General features: G+C 39.6%; 2 protein-coding genes across 4 annotated transcripts in view; one reads left to right on the forward strand and one right to left on the reverse strand.

The window, feature by feature from the left end:
- LOC139752881 (uncharacterized) overlaps nucleotides 1-16914 on the forward strand; it is a 96742-nt gene that overhangs the window by 47673 nt on the left and 32155 nt on the right. For all 3 annotated transcript variants that reach the window (XM_071668894.1, XM_071668895.1, XM_071668896.1), the window contains 4 exons: nucleotides 4773-5032; nucleotides 8504-8666; nucleotides 14604-14736; nucleotides 15046-16164. In XM_071668894.1, the coding sequence (XP_071524995.1) occupies nucleotides 4773-5032; nucleotides 8504-8666; nucleotides 14604-14736; nucleotides 15046-16164 (1675 nt within the window). The remainder of the gene's footprint in view (nucleotides 1-4772; nucleotides 5033-8503; nucleotides 8667-14603; nucleotides 14737-15045; nucleotides 16165-16914) is intronic.
- The window catches only part of LOC139752883 (EEF1A lysine methyltransferase 2-like), a 102035-nt gene continuing 100310 nt past the window's right edge, over nucleotides 15190-16914 (reverse strand). Inside the window, exon 7 of the transcript XR_011713609.1 lies at nucleotides 15190-15211. The gene's annotated coding sequence lies outside the window, so the exon portion shown is untranslated. The remainder of the gene's footprint in view (nucleotides 15212-16914) is intronic.

Here is a 16914-nt window from a genome sequence, read left to right on the forward strand (position 1 = left end):
TGATCAAATTTCTAGCTTTACATTCATAGCCATCTTAAGTATCCATCAAGGGGTTCTTCAGTGTAGAATTCTATGCTTTGCTGAGCAGCATTGGAAAGTAATTACTTCTGTGAAAATCTTGAACTAACTTGTTAAAGTGTAGTAAAAATCACTGGAACAGACTGAAAGGTCAATACCAGAAAGTTTTCTAGTGTGTACTGATGTTGAGTTGGGCTTACATCATGTCAAATGTTTGATAACAAGTCTTCAGTTAATCTTCCTCATGCACCTCAGTTATTGCAGTCTGTGGTCCATAAAGGGATGTGTGTGTTGATGTCTTTAGGCTGAAGAAAATGGCTGGTTAGTTAATTTATTGTTTCCAATATCAGTTTGCATGTCTTTTTTTTTTTTAATTAAGTGTGCAATGTGATTACTTAAGATATACTATATTAGTGTAGAAGCCTTTGTTTTTATTTTAGCACACTGAGTGGAAATTAAGGGTAGATGTGAGTGGAAATGCTGTTTACAATTGATCCATCCCATGTAAACAGGAATAGAGTTTCATTTGATGAATAGATTACCTAATATCTAGTAATATTTCAGTGCACACCTTTTTTTTTGAATGGCTTCATCAAATGCTTCTAGCTTCTGAAAAGGTTTTACTTTGATTTTAGAAAATAAGAGTTTCAGAATTCAGTGGCTTCACATGGAAATTATTTTGTTCCTGGCCTTCATTTGAGACATATGTACATAAATTTTGGTAACTTTAGAGATATGATTTGAAATGCAGTCATGTTAGTTATAAGCATCTCCGAGTACTTGAGAGAATGTGTAACCATAGTAGGGAATGAATGAATAGTTTGCATCCTGAACATCAACTACTCACCTAATTGATTATGAATACTAGTGTCTTCAATTTACTGTAAACATACTAATTGATTATGAACACTAGTGTCTTCAATTTACTGTCAGACTTAGATGTGTTTTGACTCTGAGAGACTCATTTCTGGTGCTGGACAGGATGAAATGAAGACACACTTGCCATTCCTAATGCTTGTTTATTGGTAGTGCATGAAACTAGTGCTGCTTGTTGCATGCTCAACAGTGAGGGCTTCAAATGAGTTGATATCCTCTGTAGGTAAGCTCTGATAGCATGATGGAGCTGTATGTATGTTGTTTGTTGGTTGTTGACTGCTGAGATTGATTTTTTGACTGTGGTAAGGCCATTATTCGTGTTAGTGACTGTGGTAAGGCCATTATTCGTGTTAGCTCTTTAACGGTGTTTATTGCTATCAGGCAGTAGTGATGCAAAGAGGTTGTGGAGGCTATGTGTGTCAGTTTGGACCTTTGTTTTTGGTTATATGGAAAGTTTTAAAGTTTTCTAAGCTGTGCTTTACGTAGTCAAATATTAGAGAAGGTTATGACCACTAGTGTTCTTGACATTCTATTTAGGGACTAGAGTCTTAGTACTTACATTTGATTAATCCAAACTGTTAGTTACAATTTTGGGATTTGGATAAATTATTGGTCTTGTTGATATACTTTGATATTTTCATTCATGTATAGCAGAGTTTGGAAGAGTGTGCAAAAGGAGAAAGTTGAGAGTATATTTGAGCAAAAGAAAGGTAATATGGTGCAGCAAAGGAAGGAGACTTGATGGTTTTAGGAAGTTTAAATGGGAGGAACCTGAGGTAAGTGGAGTGATTTAGGTACCTGGGAGTGGATATGACTGGATGAAACCATAGAGCTGAAGTGCATCAGAGGTTTGGAGAAGGCAATATGTCTTAGGTGAATTAAAGAGTGTGTTATGGCAAAGGTGGGTGTGTGTGAAGGTATAGTAGTCCTTACAATGTTTTATGGTGTGTGCAGTTACCCATTTTTTATGTATTTGTATTGTATGGGGAAAGAGTTTTACATCTGTGGGTCCCCATCTCTTGAGCACTTTCTTCTGTCATGTGACCGGTTGTATTAACTATGGCCTTGGTGAATCTGTTCTGTTCATCCACCATGCTTATACCATAAAAGTATTTCTTTACATCCTTATTTACAAGTTGTTTATTTAATTTTAGGTAGTGTCCCCTGGTTGCTCTATCCCTACATCTCTCAAAGAACTGTCCACAATCTACTATGTCATTCTCATTTAAAAACTTAAAGGTTGTGACAAGTTGCAAGATGGATAAGTTTAAAGTCTCTAGCCTTTCCCTGTAGTTTAGCTGTAATAGTTCTGATACGATCTTTTGTAGCCCTCCTCTGCATTTTCTATATGAGCTCTTGGTGCTTCTTTAGGTGTTGCAAGCAAACCTGAGAAGCATATTGTAGTTTTGGCCTTATGTAGGGTATGAATAACTTTCTGAATATTCTTTATCCATATACATGAAAGCTATTCTTATATTTGCCAGCAGACAGTTTTTCTGTTAACCATTCTCCTGATGTGGAATTCTGGCAACGGGTAAAGGGCAATGTCTACTCTCATCCTTCTCACACACAGAATCCTTAAGTTTATTTCCTGTAATTTTTGTATTATGTTAATCACCATTTCTCGCATCAGCGAGGTAGCGCCAGGAAACAGAAAAAGAACTGCCCATCCACTCGTATGCACATATATATATGTGTGTGTGTATTTTTTTTATACCGTTTGCCATTTCCCGCATTAGCGAGGTAGCATTAAGAACAGAGGACTAAGCCTTTGAGGGAATATCCTCCTTTGAACCCCTTCTCTGTTCCTTCTTTTGGAAGATTAAAAAAGAGAGGGGAGGATTTCCAGCCCCACTCTCCCTCCCCCTTTAGTCACCGTCTACGACACACAGGGAATACATGGGAAGTATTCTTTCTCCCCTATCCCCTATATATTTATTATACTTTGTCGCTGTCTCCTGTTTTAGCGAGGTAGTGCAACGAAATGATGATAGAATGGCCCAACACATGTATATACATGCACCATAAATACATATATGACCACATATGCTTATGTACATACATTTACATATACTTTATCAATGTATACACATCTGTACATATACTTTATTGCCTTCATCCATTCCTGGTGCCACCTTGCCCCACAGGTAACAGCATTGCTACCCCTGCTTCAGACAAAAAAGGCCACATTCGTTCCCACTGTCTCTAGCTGTCATGTGTAATGCACCAAAACCACAGCTCCCGATCCAGGCCCCACAGACTTTTCCATGGTTTACCTCAGACATTTCACATGCCCTGGTTCAGTCCATTGACAGCACGTCGACCCCAGTATACCACATCATTCCTATTCACTTTTTTCCTTGCATGCCTCTCACTCTCCTGTATGTTCAGGCCCCAATCACTCAAAATCTTTTTCACTCCATCCCTCCACCTCCAGTTTGGTCTCCTGCTTCTCCTTGTTCCCTCCACCTCTGACTTATATATATCATCTTTGTCAATCTTTCCTCACTCATTCTCTCCATATCTTCAAACCATTTCAACACCTCCTCTTCTGCTCTCTCAACCACACTCTTTTCTTTCCACACATCTGTCTTACCCTTTCATTACTTACTCGATCAATCCTCCTCACACCACATGTTGTCCTCAAACATTTCATTTCCAACATATCCACCCTCCTCTGTACAACCCTATCTATAGCCCAAACCTCGCAACCATGTGATATTGTTGGAACTACTATTCCCTCAAACATACCGATTTTTGCTCTCTGAGATAACGCTCTCTCCTTCCACACATTCTTCATCGCTCCCAGAACCTTCGCCCCCTCCCCCAACCTGTGGCTCACTTCTACTTCCGTGGTTCCATTCGTTGCTAAGTCCTCTCCTAGATATCTAAGACACTTTACTTTCTTCAGTTTTTCTCCACTCAAACTTACATCCCAATTAACTTGTCCCTCAACCCTGCTGAACCTAATAATCTTGCTTCTATTCACACACTTTTCCAAACTCATTCACCAACTTCTGCAGTTTATTTCCGGCTAGATGATGATCATATTAGGCCATCCTTTACTTCTATGCTCTGGATACAAAAAAAAAGAAAAATAAAAGAAAGTGAACATAGAAATGAAATATCTGATGTTGTGTTGTGAGATAGGTTGATCATGTAAGGGATAAGCATAAGGGAGAAATATAGTAGTAAGCATAGTCTAACTGAGAGTACTGATCAAGATGTGTGGAGATGGTTGAAACATATGGAGAGGGTGGATGAAGAAAGACTGACTGAGAGGATCTCAGTATCAAAAGTTAAGGGAGGAAGGGGGAAGGGAAGACCAAAAGGGAGTTGGAGATGGAAGCATGGATTGAACAATGCTTTAGGGTATCAGGGCCTGAACATAAAGAGAGTGAGTGGCCTAAATGGAATAAAATGAAATGGATCAGTGTGGTATGTGGGGGATGGTATGCTACCAGTGGTCTGAACCATGGTATATGAAACAGGCAAGGTTACTCGTGGATAGTATGTTGGACATGGCTAAAGATGATGTTTTCTTTGAAGTACATTATTCATGACAGCTAGAGAGTGGATGTGTACAGATATGTCTTAATTTTTATCTGATGCTTCCACAGTCAGGTAGGAGTACTTAGGTCCTAAAAACAGAATGTATTTGTTAAGTGCTTTCATTTCTTATGTGTGATCACACAATCATGACATGCCTTTGAGAAGTAATATGTGTTGGTTTTTTTCTGTAAAGCTTTAGGTCAGATTACACTTATTTTTAGGAAGGTTAACATCTTCATATCAAGATATAGTAACTGTAACTTTATTATCTTCAGTATCAGTCTTAAATTTTTCTGTCGTCGTTTTAAAGCAGCTTATCTTCACAGATGCAAGCATATGGAGGCTGAGTGTGAAAGCATTAAATCTGAGAATGATATACTTCTCAACAAGGCTCTGGAACTTCATGATCTTCTCAAAGGTTTAGCTGGGAGACCTCTCCCTCTCCCACCTGTTGTAGCTGCCCTTCATAACCCTCCAAGCCCTCCACTACCTACTAGGCCACTACCTAAGGGCACTTTGCAGGGGCCTATTAAGACTAAGGCAGCAGCCAAAATGATCATAACAGAGCAGGTACCACACACAGGAGGTGAGTCCTGGACTTGTGACCAGAAATCATTATTTTTTATGTAGTGCATTTCAGTTCATTGTATTTAGCAGGTGATATTGATAGTAATTTTCATATATTTATTTTATGCCTGTTCACTGTTCCCCAAATAACAAGATAGCCCCAGGATCAGATGAAAATCAGCCTTATTTGCTTAGATTCTCTTTCAAGCTCTCATGCATACTGCACCAAAAGCAGGTGCCCCATATTCACAGCTATCCTTAAAAACCTCTGGGTGGTTTCCTCTGACCTCTTCATATGCCTTGGTTCAACCTGCTGACAACACATCATTTCCAGCTTACCATATTCCTCTAATTCACTCTGTCTCATGCACATTTCACACACTCTTGCATATTCATGTCCTGATCATGCAAGCTTTTTTCACTCCATCCTTCCATCTCATCCTTTGTCTCTCCTGTCTCCTTGTTTCCTCCAATTCTGAAATGTATACCCTCTTAGTCAGCCCCTCCTCACTCATCCTCTCTCTATGTCCAAATTATTTCATTACACCATCTTCATCTCTTTCAGCCATATTCTTCTAATACTCATACCTATCTTGTATCCTGTAACCTACCATTTGTTAATAGGTCAACCCTTCTCACACCCTATATTGTCGTCAGACACTTCCTTTTCAACACATCCAATTTTCCCAACCTTTTTTAATATAGGGTCTACACCTCCTTTCCATATAACACAGTTAGGACTACTATAACCTGAGACATGCTCATCTTAATCCTCACGACCCCTCTTTCCACACACTCTCTTCAGTGCACTCAGGATCTTGACCCCTTCATCCTCCCTATGGTTTGCATCATTTCCCATGAGTCCATCTGCTGCCATGTCTACTTCATGCTATTTAAAATGCTCCACTTCCTACAGGTTTTCTACCCTCAACTCATACTCCAACGAACCTGGCTCTCACCTTTGCTAAACTTTATAGTTTTCAGCTTTCTCCTTTCTTACACTCCCAAACTCAGGCACCAACTATTGCAATTTATTCATTGAGCATGCCACAAAAGAAATGTCATCATCGAACAGCAACTGACTCGCCTCTTAGGCCCACCACCCCAACAGAATTTAGAGCCATCCCTCCCAAAGATCCTTGCATTTACCATGTCACCCCATCCATAAATGGATTAAATAGGCTTGGTGACACCACACGCCCTTGATGTAGACCCACCTTCACATTTTCTTTCTCTAAGTATTTATCATACAGATTCTTCAAAGCAGATACCTGATCCAAACTCCCTCTACCACTCTGGAAGCCACATTGTCCCTCCCCAGTCTGATGCTCTGTGCATCCCACCACCCTCTCAATTAGCATTCTCCTGTACAGCTTACAAGGGATACTCAACCACCTTATGCCCCTGTAATCTTAGCATTCACTCTTGTTCCCCTTTAAACAATGGCACTAAATAGGCATTCCATCAAGTCTCGGGCACCTTGCCTTGGGTGATACATTAGTACATTGAAAATCCAAACTAGCCAATCAGTATCATTTTCCCCTTTGATGAGAGATTCACCTGCAATCCTGTCCACTCCAGCTACTTTCCCACACTTGATCTTTCTCAATGCATTCATCACCTCTTATCTTTTCACTAAGTTCTTGCAGTGACTCTCTTCATATACCTCCACATATGCCACCCTCTCATTTAACTTTTTCAGCAGTCTTCAAAATACTCATGATAGTTCTTCATCTCTTCTTTGCTTGCTTGCTGCCATATCTCCATCTGCTTCCTTCATTGATGCGTATGTCACCTTGGCTTTTTAACATACATATGGATGGAGTGATAAGAGAGATGAAAGTAAAACTAGGGAAAAGGGGTGTAGAGATGAAATGAGTTCTTTAACAAAATTGGACACCTTTTTGTCTGCTGATGATAATACAGCCTCACCAAAGGTGACTTCTTTCTTTGCATAACCACATTCAGGTGGAATCTGGCAATGCCAGCTTTGTATTTTTAGAATGTATTTTCCAGACCCTGTTTAAAGTAGATAATCGCTTTTATGTGGAGAGACCAGCATCGGATCTTTAACAAGGAGGCCTGATGGATGCATGTATTTACCTTCTTTTCATTTTAGTGTTTGATGGTGTTGTTATTAGAACAGCTTTTCAGTTCCTGCTAGAATTATATTATTCTAGCAGTCATTATTTTTACTGAAGAGCTGTGACTTGAAAACCCTTCCATTTTATTTTGAATAATGCTGTTGTTTGTAGCTCACAGGAGGCAGTGGTTGACAGCCAAAGTGGACAGGGCTGCTTTCTATGCATACCTCAAATATCATGCCACAGTGGAGGAATCATTCTGTTTAGTGTATTATAAAAGATGAAACATTTTGCAAGTATTATATTAGCCTAGGTTGTTTTTAAAACAACATGATGAAATTGGGAAATTCTTTGTTAGAAGAATCTGTGTGAATACATTCACAGCATTTGAAATTTAAGCTCTATCAGGGAGAGCTTGAAGGCCATTCGAGTTTATCTATCTCTCTATATCTGTAACACATGTTCCCTCCTGGAACTCCCTCAAAGGGGTGACCATGGCAGGAGAGTCTCTATAGCTTATGAACTCCAGTGCCGCTTCTTAGCCTTTAGTACCTCACCCTTAATAGGCCATTGGCAAAGGGCAAGTCTAACAATGTTTGGTGAGGCTCCAACATAATGTTCCTACTGTCTACTCCTAATGCTCTTGCCTAATGTTCATACCTACTACTTCTACTTAATGTGTCTACCCAATGCTCCTTCCTAAATATTCCTATCTACTGCTTCAATATATTGCTCCTACCATTTTGCCGAAAGGCAGGGCTAGTGTATAGTGCTCACCTCAGGAAAATCTAGAGTTACAAAGAATGAACTGTGTATGCTGTGTTGTCAAGTGTAATTCATGACAAGGAGAGATTGTATGTATTTGGACAGAATGCCAATAGTTTTCGTGTGGGTAAGGCAGAAAGAAAAGGCAGCTGCCTGGGTCAGAAGAGTGCAGCTTGACAACCACTAAAGTGCAAGCTCACTATACAGCCATCTCTAACCCTCCCAATACCCAAGCGGGAAGTACTGGTAACATACCTCCCTGGTCATTGGCTGCCTACCAACTACTACCTACCCGTTTAAGAATTACGAATTTTTACCTAGGAGATTTCACTCTTTCTTTTGTTACATGTGTAGATATCAAGATTAAACTTATTACAGTAGTTGATCATTTCTGGTCTATATATTATTTCTAAATTTCATGAATTGATTATAAAATTGACATAGTATTTGTTTACCAAACATGTGAAAAATATATTTATTTATTTACTTATTTTGCTTTGTCGCTGTCTCCCACGCCTGAGAGGTAGCGCAAGGAAACAGATGAAAGAAATGGCCCAACTCACCCCCACACACATGTGAAAAATATGTGAATTATATTTGTATAAGCTGATTTACATGTAAGTTAATTTTTCTCTTTTCAGAGACAGTATCAAGTACCCTGCCACTGAATAGATGTCGCATCTGTCAAATGACAAAAGAACAACATTTATTGATTGAATGTGATACATGTGGACATTATTATCATCTGTCATGTCTAGATCCACCTCTGACACGCATGCCTAAGAAGACCAAGCAGATGGGATGGTAGGCTGTTGCTTTTTATGTATTGTCTTGCCTGATATATACAACATGGTTTTACATTCTAATGTGTTATATACACATTCTGTATACTGCCCATTCCCTCCGGGAACTTCCTTCAATGGGTTGGCCAAGGCGAGAGTCTCCACCCTTCCCCGTCCATACATGCCTTCCTTGCATACATCATTCCATGCATTGTTCCATGATTTCTCTCCATCCAGTACTCTTCCACTCTGTTCCCTCATGTCAGAGGTTGTATTTCTCTCACTATGAACCTCTTTGATTATGCTTTCTTAAGCTCTACTTGTAAACTCCCATTTCGCATTCTTTCAACAAGCTCAAACCTGCACAAAGTATTGTGTTTCACCCACTCTATCGATCTACAATTCATTCCTTTTGCATTCTCAATCGTACCAAATCTCTCATACATCCCCTCATATCTTTCTTCATTTCATTTAGTCATACCATATGCTGGCCTCAAATAACTAATTTCCAAAGCTTGGATTCTTGACCTCTGTGACTCATTCTATGTCCATGTTTTGGCTAAACAGGTCAGGGTTTTACATGCTCATGTCTTGTATACACATTATGGTATAAAATTATCTTTAAGTTAAAAGTATGGTTAGGCAGATGATGAATGAAGAGCAGTGTTAAACTCTTCCCATATGTATACATGACAGTAAACTATAGGTATACCTGAATTATTTGGCTGATTGGTAGCATATACCATGTAGAATAAGAAATCATATCATCAAACAGTTGCCACATCCTCTTCAGCTGACTGCCACTGGTCTTTTTCTGATTAGAAACTGAGTTTACTTTAAGTATTAACTTATCTAGTAACTAACTTCCTTAAAAATCACTGAAATCCCTTCATAAGTTTCTCTGAAGGACATAGAACTTTGGATTTTGTTGCACTGAAGCTTATTTTGCAGGGGATTGTGATGTTTATGTGACAATTTTTGAAGATATTAGTGAGGAAACTTTTTTTCACTTACCCATTTTGGTTGACAAACAGCAACCACCACCAGTTTGTTGTTATCAGCCCACTATCTCACACTCATTCAGAGCTAACGATTCCTTCAAATCACATAATACACACTTATATTCTGCTGCAGTCACCTGGTGATATGGATAAGCATCTTTTTCGTATTTCATAATTTTTATATGTTGGTGTTTATATAATTACTTGTGTGGGTTATTTGTTTACATACACAGACATTTTTATTTGTTTGCTTGCTGTTTTCAGTGGCAGTGAGATAGTGCCAGGGGCGGAGAAAAAGACTTAATTTGTTCGCATCCATTCTCTAGATATCACGTATAATACACCAAAACCAGAGCCTCCTATCCACAACCAGGACCCCACAGACTGTTCTGTGGTTTCTCATAGCTGCTTCATAAACCATGGTTCTCCCCATTGAGATCAAGTCACCCCCTGTATACCAAATTACCCAAGTTTGCTCTATCATATAAGTGAAAGTAGTGGTAGAAATGGGGCTCTGTGATTGTCTAGTTTGCAGCAGGCAAGCATGATCTTTGGACCAATCAGGCAATGACTCTTCTCAGCATCCAGTTCCATGATTCACCAGTTTTGGACATAAATTTACATATCTGTCAGGATGTTTTGTTATTCTAAAGATACCGTCAAAACTAGTTGAGAAGAGATTCTTGGCTCCTACTCTCAATTTTTGTTGCTATCTTTTACCCATGTCAGGATTTCTTGAAGGGAATGGACATCAGATATAAATAATAGTTCACCTCATCTCTCTTTTTCTTTTTTCCATGACTGAACCTTCCTTTTGAGTCCATGCTGCTTTTTTTATATATTTCCCAGCCACTTTCATTCCTTCCATGCATGTAATGCCCATACTTATCTTTACTCTTTGACAAGGAACATGAATTCTTCATCCCACTACTCACTACCCATTTGAATATGCCTATCTCCCACCTTCCTCATGTCACATGTGTCTTTCACAAATGTAAGCACTACTTTCGTAGATATCTCCCAATGCTTGTCTTCTCCCTAACTTTATTTACTCCCATCTTTTGCCAGTTTACTCCCAGTCACTCCTTGTATCTCTTCACAAAGCTTCTTTTCTAAGCTTACTCATTTTCACCACTCTCTTCCCACCCTTATCATTTCCTCTTTAACTAAAACCTCTACAAATCTTCACCCTCGTTTCTACCAAGTTATGATCAGACATCCCACGAGCAGCCCCTCTCAGCTTATTCACATCCAAGAATCTCTCTAATGCATACCTACAAGTCTTATATAATCCAATAATGCCTGATTACCATCTTCACACCTCACTCTCCTACTTATTTTTATGTAATCTTTCTTTATGATAGGCATTCCCAACTTGCACATAATTCACAAACTGTTTTTGTATTTTCATTCACATCACTGGGTACCTCGTGCCCTCCAGTGATACCCTGCTGCATTACTGTCTCTCACATTCAAATAACCTATCACTAATACTCAATCCCTTGCATCAAAACTGTTGACACACTCATTCAGCTCTTCCCAAAACACTGAGCTGTAAGAGATAGGTGTAGTTTTAAGAAGAGTATGGTTGTGAATGCTAAAGAGGACATGCCATACTAGTTTAGACATTGGAGAGAATGCATAAGGAGAGGCTGACTAAGAAGATATGTGTCATAAGTGGAGGTAACAAGGAGAAGGAGGAGACTGAGGATGAAATGTAAGGATGGAGTGAGAGATGCTTTGCTTGACTGAAGCATGGACATGCAGGAGGGTGTGAGATGTGTGTGGGATAGAGGGTATTGGAGCATCATAGTATACGGGGGCAACATGCTGTAACTCAGCTGAACCAGAGCATAACAAGTGGTAAGAAAAAAATTAAAAAACAGAAAGGTCTGTTGGGGCTGATTGAGAATAGGTTTTGATTCATTATACATAACAGTTAGAGATCAAAGGTCAGCAAATGAAGTAATTTTTCCCCTGTTCATGGCACTATCCTGCATGCATGAAAAGGAAGATAACAGCAGCAAGATCACAGGAACCAGAAAGAGATAGTTGGAAAGAGGTGATGCTTGAAATATTAATGAAATGAAAGTCTTCCAATTTCATTCAGGCTCATAGAGAGGTGGGGAGAGAACTTACTTGATTTATGAGCAGTATCCCATACTGAAACAAATGAAGCCCCTGTACATGTGAAATAACTGGTCACAAGAAAAATTTTGTGATTATGTAAGGTTTCTAGGTTTTTTTTTTTTTTTTTTTTTTTTTATACTTTGTCGCTGTCTCCCGCGTCTGCGAGGTAGCGCAAGGAAACAGACGAAAGAAATGGCCCAACCCCCCCCCATACACATGTACATACACACGTCCACACACGCAAATATACATACCTACACAGCTTTCCATGGTTTACCCCGGACGCTTCACATGCCTTGATTCAATCCACTGACAGCACGTCAACCCCTGTATACCACATCGCTCCAATTCACTCTATTCCTTGCCCTCCTTTCACCCTCCTGCATGTTCAGGCCCCGATCACACAAAATCCTTTTCACTCCATCTTTCCACCTCCAATTTGGTCTCCCTCTTCTCCTCGTTCCCTCCACCTCCGACACATATATCCTCTTGGTCAATCTTTCCTCACTCATTCTCTCCATGTGCCCAAACCATTTCAAAACACCCTCTTCTGCTCTCTCAACCACGCTCTTTTTATTTCCACACATCTCTCTTACCCTTACGTTACTTACTCGATCAAACCACCTCACACCACACATTGTCCTCAAACATCTCATTTCCAGCACATCCATCCTCCTGCGCACAACTCTATCCATATCCCACGCCTCGCAACCATACAACATTGTTGGAACTACTATTCCTTCAAACATACCCATTTTTGCTTTCCGGGATAATGTTCTCGACTTCCACACATTTTTCAAGGCTCCCAAAATTTTCGCCCCCTCCCATACCCTATGATCCACTTCCGCTTCCATGGTTCCATCCGCTGACAGATCCACTCCCAGATATCTAAAACACTTCACTTCCTCCAGTTTTTCTCCATTCAAACTCACCTCCCAATTGACTTGACCCTCAACCCTACTGTACCTAATAACCTTGCTCTTATTCACATTTACTCTTAACTTTCTTCTTCCACACACTTTACCAAACTCCGTCACCAGCTTCTGCAGTTTCTCACATGAATCCGCCACCAGCGCTGTATCATCAGCAAACAACAACTGACTCACTTCCCAAGCTCTCTCATCCCCAACAGACTTCATACTTGCCCCTCTTTCCAAGACTCTTGCATTTACCTCCCTAACAACCCCATCCATAAACAAATTAAACAACCATGGAGACATCACACACCCCTGCCGCAAACCTACATTCACTGAGAACCAATCACTTTCCTCTCTTCCTACACGTACACATGCCTTGCATCCTCGATAAAAACTTTTCACTGCTTCTAACAACTTGCCTCCCACACCATATATTCTTAATACCTTCCACAGAGCATCTCTATCAACTCTATCATATGCCTTCTCCAGATCCATAAATGCTACATACAAATCCATTTGCTTTTCTAAGTATTTCTCACATACATTCTTCAAAGCAAACACCTGATCCACACATCCTCTACCACTTCTGAAACCACACTGCTCTTCCCCAATCTGATGCTCTGTACATGCCTTCACCCTCTCAATCAATACTCTCCCATATAGGTTTTATGTGGAAGATATATTTATGTCCAAAGTGTTATATCATTATAAAGTTGGATTGTGATGTTTTCAAATTCAGTTTAGGGGAATTATTGACATTTAGAAAGAGTTATAGGTAGAAATGGCATTTTATCAGTATTGGTCTATACCAGGTTACTGCTTTCTTAATTTGAGAAGCAGCATAGGTCTGAACTGTTAGAGGAGATATTTTTAGTGTGAGAGAGAGAGGGAAGGTGTATTTGGTTGAGGCGGGGAGGGAAAGTAAGTTGAGAAAAACATCAGGTGATAGGGCAAAACTTAAAGGGATAACACTGTTGATTGGATAGGAGGTGGTTCTTCCATCAACATCTACTGCTTCATAGAGATGAAACTATTTCTTAGGGAATAGAGAAAGCAGGAAAGCCAAACAAAGGAAGTTTAGAAAGCAAAGACATTCTACACCCTGTCAGATGCTTTAGAGATGTTGAGAACCATGGTGAAAGATCACCAAAATCCCTGAGAGAGGAGGGCTAGAGGTGAGTTACTTAGAAGAGATTAATAGTGGACCTTGTTCAGTGAGAGCTGCATTGGTTATTGGAAAGAAGGAAATGAGATTCTAAATGTTTGAGAAAGTGTATTCAGAATTTCAAAGAGTTTGGAGATAACAGAAGTGAGAGCAGTGGTGCAGTACTTGGAAGAGTTAGAGCAGTCTGCTTTCATATGGGTGGGTTACACCAAGGCATGCTACCAAGAGTTAGTGTTGATTGCTTTTGTTTGATGTTCCTGTGTATGTCAGTGGTGGAGATGAAGAAAAAAATCATGAAATCATGTTTGGACTCCTTATTGGTTAAGTGTGTGAGATGATTGTCTTTAGGTGATTGTCTTTTGGATTATATATGAAGATGAATCAAGAGAAATTTATGTAAAGTAGATAGTAAAAGAATTATAGGTGTTGCTGTTATATATTGTAAAAGTTTTAAAGAGAAATTTTCATATCATTGAAAGGTTGAAATAATTCTCGGTAGGATACAAATCAACGATGCTGAATGTCATTGAATTAGTGGAAAGTTTATATATTCAGGAGTAGGATTTGTGTTTGGGAACAAGATAAATAGCAGTTCAAAGGGTAATGGAATAATGGATTACAAGGTTTATGTTTTTGAAATTGAGGATTTTCACTGCCTGTAAGAGAATAGTTGAGCTGTTTTTTAATTGAATTAAGGGAATGATATGTATATTACATCATCATTTTTTTACTTTTTTCTTTTACAGGCAGTGTTCAGACTGCTGTAAGTCTTCAGACTCTGATAAAGCACCTGAAGTAGACACAGCAGCACCTCGCAGATTACGTAGAAATATTAAAGAACCTGCAAAATTTTCTCCATCAATAGCTTCAGAACCTAAGGTAATACAGACTGGTATTTTTAACTGTAATGAAAGTTATTTGAAGACTTCCTGCAAGCTTTATTGTCAGTACCCTGAAGTCCAGAAATGTTGAGATGGGGTGCAGCAAGTTTAAAATTCCCTCTCCATACAGTAAGCTAGGACAAGCCAGGGAGTATATGATGAGGTTGACAAAAATTGAAGTAATGTTAGTACGGTTAAATGGAATTTTCAGCATTAGGTATTGTTGAATATAATGCATGTTTAGAACTCTTCTAGTAAGTTTTTAGAACTTGTATTTGCAATTAAAATTTTTTCTGCTTAATTGCAGGTCATTGATTCTGGTGACAAGAGTCATCACAGTAGTAATATAGCAAGCAATACCCAGGCCACTACAACTCAGCCTCAAGCTGAGAAGCCTCCAACCCATCTTTACCATCCTGGAGTAGCATCAGTGCCTGCAGGCCCAGAGGAATCCATGGATGCTGCCAGTGTTTCTGGAAAAAGGAGAAGGAGTAGTGATGGTAAAAAAGTTAATGCGAAAAAGAAGAAAAAATTGCTGGATGAAGTGGAAAATTCCCCAGGAGAACCAGTTTCAGGAAATAAATCAGTTGAGTCTAGTCCTGTAAGTAAGATGTCTCCTACTAATACTCGTGGGAAGAAGGTACCAGTTGAAGGTGCAGCACAGGAAATCATTCAGGTCACACCACTTGAAACTCGCTCTGCTCGAGGAAAGAAAATCCTTCCAGAGGCACCACTAACAAATGCATTTTCTGCATCCACAACAGTATCTGTGACAACTTCCATGACAACATCCATGGCATTATGCACAACAACAACAGCAGTGACAATATCATCAACATCTACAACGCAAACTCTAGAGCCTACTTCCCCAAGCAGGACTCGTCGAGCACAAGCTGACTTAACCCCCTCATCAGTTGTTTCACAGGTTACATCATCTCCATCTCATCAGCGACGACAGCCATGTGAAACTAGTGAAACTCCACATCAGCAACTTTCATCTCCTCTCCGTAGCCGTAGGAACCAAGCAGACCTCAGTGTTGATCTCACAGAGTCTCAGTCTCAGCCATCAGTGCAGACCGATGTTGATACAGTTTCAAGCTCTGGTAATCCTCCTACATTAGCATCTGAAAATTGTGAAGTTCACTCTCGCCGACGAATAGGTCCCAATGTTCACTTAGATACAAGTGTAGAATCTCTTCCTTCAGCTGCTTCTCTACACTCACCCACTTCTGAATCATTCCACAGTGCAGAAGATGATCCCACTTCCCCACGTAAGGAAAAGAGACATCGTGATGGTAGTAAGAAGAAAAAGAAGGATAAAGACAAGGAACTTGATGGTGTTAGAAAGAGAAAGAAACACCATCACCGTGATAAACACAGTTTGGGAGAAATGGCATCAGAGATGGTCACTCCAGTGAGAATTAAGGTAAGTAACTGTTTTATGAATGGCATGTGTATGAATTTGTGTCCTTGTGCTAGCGACAGTGAAAAGTATAAGTTGATGGTATTGATGATGAAAATGGTACAGTTTTATATCCAGTTGCCTCTGCATCTTCAATGAAATGGTATGGGATATAAATGAACAGTGACTTTGTTTGCACATTTCATTTCTTTAGATGTCATCTGCAGTGTACCAAGCCAAGATTTATCATACACAGCAAGCCCCACAGACTACTCCATGGTTTACCATGATCACTTTGCTTGCCCTGCTTCATCTCATTGACAACACTGCCCCCTCCAGATACCATATCAATTGAATTCATTCAGTTCCATGCACTTTTATATTGATTTGAATTTTATCTATTTATCTATTGTTACTCCAGGACCAATTTCTGTGAAAGTATCTTCTTATTACTTATAACCTCTTTCTAAAGGCTCCTGCAGCCCATGGCTGTGCTATATCCAGTAACAGGGAAATGTGGACCCCATTGGAGTGAGGAGTTTGTGATGATACTGTTCCCAGTGTTACAGCCTCACCAAAAGTGACTTTCCACTGTGGTGCCTGGTTGTGGAGAGGGAGCCATGGTTTTGGTGCATTACACATGACAGCAAGAGAATGAATGTGAGTGGATGTGGCTTTTCTTTCTGTGCTTCTGGTACTACCTCACTAATGCGGGAAATGGCAATCAAGTATGTAAAAAATATGTATATATGGAAAGGAGACTTGTGTGAAGCA

The sequence above is a fragment of the Panulirus ornatus genome, chromosome 13 (genome assembly GCF_036320965.1).
Source record: "Panulirus ornatus isolate Po-2019 chromosome 13, ASM3632096v1, whole genome shotgun sequence".
Classification (NCBI taxonomy): Eukaryota; Metazoa; Arthropoda; class Malacostraca; order Decapoda; family Palinuridae; genus Panulirus; species Panulirus ornatus.